Source organism: Neltuma alba, unplaced genomic scaffold (genome assembly GCF_004799145.2).
Source record: "Neltuma alba isolate B1F8T4 unplaced genomic scaffold, ASM479914v2 tig00013238_pilon, whole genome shotgun sequence".
Classification (NCBI taxonomy): domain Eukaryota; kingdom Viridiplantae; phylum Streptophyta; class Magnoliopsida; order Fabales; family Fabaceae; genus Neltuma; species Neltuma alba.
The window spans coordinates 27,384-32,700 of NW_021637534.1; the positions used below are offsets into that span (position 1 = coordinate 27,384).

Sequence of the window (5,317 nt, forward strand, 5' to 3'; positions counted from 1 at the left end):
AGTAAGCCAAATGTGGCACTGTTTAATGTATCCCACTTTTAACCAGAATATACATAATATATATTTCTTAGCATATGATGCATCCAATGGAATTTCCCTTTGTTAATTTTAATTACAGAGAGTGAATGAAATTAACTACGAGTATTATTTTGGACACAATTATATATGAGTATATATTTAGAAAGTTAATCTTTTAGTACTGTAATTCAATTCATAAAACAGTAGTCCCAAAGTTTCATGAAATATATAATTTGATAGGGACTGAGTTACATCATTTAAAGTTTTGCAACTAAGTTAAAATTATAATAAGAATCAAAAGATTATTTTTTTTCCATATATATATACACGTATGACAAATAAAGAAATCGAACTAGTCATATACAACTATAAAAATACATTTGAGACAAATTTAATTCAAAAATATACTTAGAAAATTGTCTGTTTTTTAAATGATAATTTTTCTTGACAGATATTATTATTAAGTAATTTATCCTTGGAATATCACGGCACAACGAATCCATGCATGCAAAATAATATGCTGATAAATATTGTGGCCCCGAATTAATTTGAGTCCACATGTTCATAGAGCTTCCAAAACAGAAGTTTCGAGGAACCATAGGAAGCAAATTTGGTTTGTGCGATTCCTTAGTAATAACAGGAAACAAACTCAAAATTATGACCCCATTTGTCATCTTCTGCTTCTCTCCATGTAAACAATTTGGATCTACTCCATACTCTCTATCGATAATTCTCTTTCATACACAATCTCATCCAATTATTTGATTTGATGGCCAGAGATTTTTTTTATTGATTATTGCTATACTCAAATCCTTTTAAAAAATAAGATCATAATATTTCTTTATTATTGTAATTAAATGAATAACAAAGGCAATTTAATTTCAGAATTACCAATCTTACACTGTTACAACTAAATAACAGCCAAATAAACGGATTAGATTGTGTATGAAGAAACTGATAATATTATAGTCTAATAGCATGAAAGCTTTTTTATACCTAAAAAAATCATGAATTCAATGCTACTTATAATTTTAAAAGAAGAAAAGTATGGGGATGGCTAAAATCCCGTACAAACACATGCATGCTATTGATTGGAAGCAGATCCTCCATCTTTAGATAAAAAAATGAATAATTCAGATTTAATATTTTTAAAACTAAAACTGTATTATTATATCATTTTATAAATGAGTTTTTTTAAATTTTTTTCTGTACCGAAACTTTGCATATAAAATTTTAACAGTTTAATTCTATATTCTTTATATTTATAATAATGTTATAAAATATTTAACTTAAAAATCTATTTTTAAAAAATTTAAAAGTAGGTATGAGATTAGAGAAGAAAATGAGAAAGAGGGGGAAAAAAGCAGATAACCCAATCGATCAGCCTATCACTTCTGACAACAACTGAACCGTCACCTCTTCCCCAAAAATTTAATTTATATATGCACAGACACACATGTATATTTTTCAAAACATAGATGTAAGCAAATCTTTTAATTTATTTGATTTTATAGACGTGTAGCACAGCTTTGCTAATCAGCAACCTACATCATTTGGACTTATACAGAATACGTTTTTTTGTATAACTTAAACTCTTGTGACGTATCATTTCACAAAATGGGTGGTTTATCTTATCTCTCACTCTACCTAACCCCATAATTTAGTGAGATTTATTCAATTATAATTCAACTCTTGTGATGTTAGACACATATGATGATATCAGCATATACGTATAATTAATTTGGAGTTTAATTATGTATGATTTTTTTTTTATGTGTGGTTATCGCACTACCTAATCGTATAATTTAGTGAAGTATATTGCGTCAAAATGTCAACTCCATTTTTATTTGACGTACTTATATAAGTTGAGAAAATGTTTATTTTAAGCAGTTTGAAGTGTTACGATGTATTATTTAATGAATTAGTGGTTAATTGGTTATCACAATACCTAATCTTGTAATATATGAATAAATATTTCAATTATAATAACAGCTCAATTAATTTATGTCTCCAACAGTCCAACTATAATATATTTACCCAGCGGATCACAACATAATTATAAATATAACCGTTGTATTATTTTACTCCTCTTATTATTTTTATCCATGAATATTTTTATTAGCCAACTATCAATTTATATCATTTGTTACATCTAAACGCTAGCCCATCCATTTTTTTTAGAGTATGGGATCTGAATCCAAATTTTATTTTAACAATAATAATATTTGAACGTTTTTACTTAATAAAATGGGTGGAGATCCAATACATCTATATATGTTTGTATTCCATATAAAATGACCGATTGTATTGAGGCATGCATTGAGGTTCACCCACACAAGAAGACATTTCGTCTTAATATTTTTCTTTCTCTTTGGCCTGTTCCTCTTAACATTTTTCAATCGATCAACAGTTAAAATGATGTACTATTATCATTTTATATGTTTGATTCCCCGTGTAAATATAATGACCACATGAAGCATTGAAGTTGCTGCAGAAGAGACGACTCACTGCTTCTTCTTCCCATTTTCTCTCTCCTCCAATTGTTTAATTTCTTCCCCATATATTACTTAATAATTCATCATCTACGTACGTACTCTGGTCTCTTTTTGTGTGCCTACGTTATAGAAATTATAATCTTTAAGGGGCCCACCCTTTGAGTTATTAAACTTTCATTCTGTCGTTCTCTCTCAGCAACAACAATGGAGAACTTCAAGACGCCCTTCAAGGGTGTAGTTAGTGATATCCGAGGAAGAGCCAAGTATTACAAGGAAGATTGGATTTCTGGTATCTGTTCAGGAATCGGGTACTTTTCTTACTACATATATATATATATATTATCGAACGATATATATACACAAGATGTCTCAGTTCAAACTTGTTCATAGTACAAATAATCTTCATTTATTTTGGTTCTGATGATAGGATATTGGCTCCGACCACCTATATTTTCTTTGCTTCTGCTCTTCCTGTTATAGCCTTTGGAGAACAGATCGATAGAGACACAGGTTCTTCCTCCTCGGCCGGCCTTGTGTGGGTGTGTGTGTGTGTGTGTTGCTTGTGTATACAAAAGATTAATTATATTCTAGCATGGAAGATCCAATAAAAGAAGTGAAGAAAAGCTGTAAAGAGTGGACAAAGAATTATGCATGTTGTGTTACATATGTAACTGTGTCGTTCTTTTATGGCCTTTTAAACTTTGAGGATGATATGCTTAATTATTAATTTATTCTGAGTTTTTGATTTTTTTGCATGTCTTAGATTTATAAAATGGAAATATCTTTGTAATATCCTTAATTTGTTTGTTTGAAGATGGAAGCTTGACTTCAGTAGAAGCACTGGCTTCAACTGCTATATGTGGAATCATACACTCAATTCTGGGAGGTCAGCCATTGTTAATACTGGGAGTTGCAGAACCCACTATCATCATGTACACTTACTTATACAAGTTTGCTAAAGATAGAGATGATTTGGGGCACAACTCTTCTTGGCTTGGGCTGCATGGTAAGAATAATCATATCAATTTTCTAAAAGGATATGTATGGGTGATTTTTATCTCTCATTAACTAAGTTAGCCAGTTCGTCTTAGAATTTTTCGAAGTTTAATTAAAGTTCAAGGAGATTTGTGAACTACGATCTTCAGGGTTTGCGTTTGGACAGCTCTGATGTTGATTCTGCTAGCAATATTCAATGCGGGAGCCATTGTTAATAGATTCACCAGAATTGCCGGCGAACTTTTTGGCATGCTGATCACAGTCTTGTTCATTCAAGAGGCCATCAAGGTTAGTTTCATACATTCATAAATATTTATAGGCGGCATTAGATCTAAAAGTAGGTTTGAAGATTAATTGAAACTTGATCTTTCTAAAATAATCCAGGGAATGGTGAGCGAGTTTAAGATTCCTAAACACGAAGAACAAAGCTTAGAGAAGTACAAATTTCATTGGCTTTATGCAAATGGAATATTGGGAATCATATTCACCTTCGGCCTTCTCTTTTCTTCTCTCAAGACCAGAAAAGCTAGATCATGGTTGTACGGCACAGGTTTGTTATTATTGTTACTGTGAAGTTGCAAACATTTTTATATTAAACTAACAAGATGTATCACTTCAAATTACTCCTGAACAAAGCAATTAGTTTTATGGTGTCAAATCCACGTGGTTGAAATTGTTGTAGTTTTGTGCGTCTGGAAAAGAAAAAAAACAAAGAAAGTCTCGCATTACTCAAACTACGGGAAGCCTTAGCTTGAGTGTGTAAGTCAAGAGGCAAGAATTATGACATTCTAACTGCTAATTTACCAGTAAGAGATGCCTAATCAATTGTCCAACTGCAGTAGGTGAAATAACATATATACACCTCTGGTACTTAATATAAGACCTAATTAACTAAATTGAGTAAATTAAGAATGTTAGTTAAATTAGTTAATATGATATTTTTTTCTATAACACTCTAATTATATTTTTTAATTTCCTTTTCTTCCCTACTTGACTATTGTTGAGGAAATATCAATAGGATTAATTTAGAAAAAAATTGATAAACATATGATGTGGGTCTTATATATAGAATCAATATCAATTTTCTAATTAAGTCATACATTAAAGACTAAAGACTAGAGAAGTAATAAGAAGAGAAAATATATGCTATATCTCAAAGACTATGAAGTATGCTCACTCATCTTATTTGACTATTTCATTTATTGCCACAATGCCTATGACGTGTCTTTTATATGTGCCGTCAAGGAATAAGTATAATAAATTGCATCACTGATTAAGACCTTAATTGATGACCTATATCTGAAGCTAACATGGTCTGCGTAATTTGTACAGGAAAGTTAAGAAGTTTCTTGGCAGACTATGGGGTTCCTTTAATGGTGGTAGTGTGGACAGCTTTGTCTTTCACAGTACCAGCAAACTTCCCTCTGGAGTCCCTAGAAGGCTCTTTGCCCCTCTTGCTTGGGAATCTTCTTCTTTACACCATTGGACAGTAATCAAAGTAACATATATATATTGCCCTTAAAAGAAAAGATGATATTTTAAATGTATATTGATATAATTCAATTAATATGCAGGACATGGGAAGGTTCCACCTGCATATATTTTGGGTGCTATTATCCCTGCATTGATGATTGCGGGTCTTTACTTCTTCGATCATAGCGTTGCTTCTCAAATGGCACAACAGAAGGAATTCAATCTCAAGAAGCCTTCTGCTTATCATTATGACGTGTTGCTTCTAGGATTCATGGTATATATATCATTATATATCTCTCTCTTACATGAAAGATCACTTGTGTTTTGGTCATGAA

The 5,317-nt window shown here is 31.2% G+C and overlaps 1 protein-coding gene across 1 annotated transcript; it reads left to right on the forward strand.

The window, feature by feature from the left end:
- Positions 1-2,717: 2,717 nt before the first annotated feature.
- On the forward strand, positions 2,718-5,256 carry LOC114735584 (boron transporter 4-like; the record flags this gene model as incomplete). Its single annotated transcript, XM_028923275.1, is given in 9 exon segments — positions 2,718-2,821; positions 2,941-3,023; positions 3,328-3,489; positions 3,492-3,519; positions 3,659-3,797; positions 3,894-4,059; positions 4,842-4,919; positions 4,922-5,006; positions 5,082-5,256. Coding segments are annotated over 9 exon segments (1,020 nt in total), but the record flags the coding sequence as incomplete, so codon positions are not given.
- Positions 5,257-5,317: the final 61 nt, after the last annotated feature.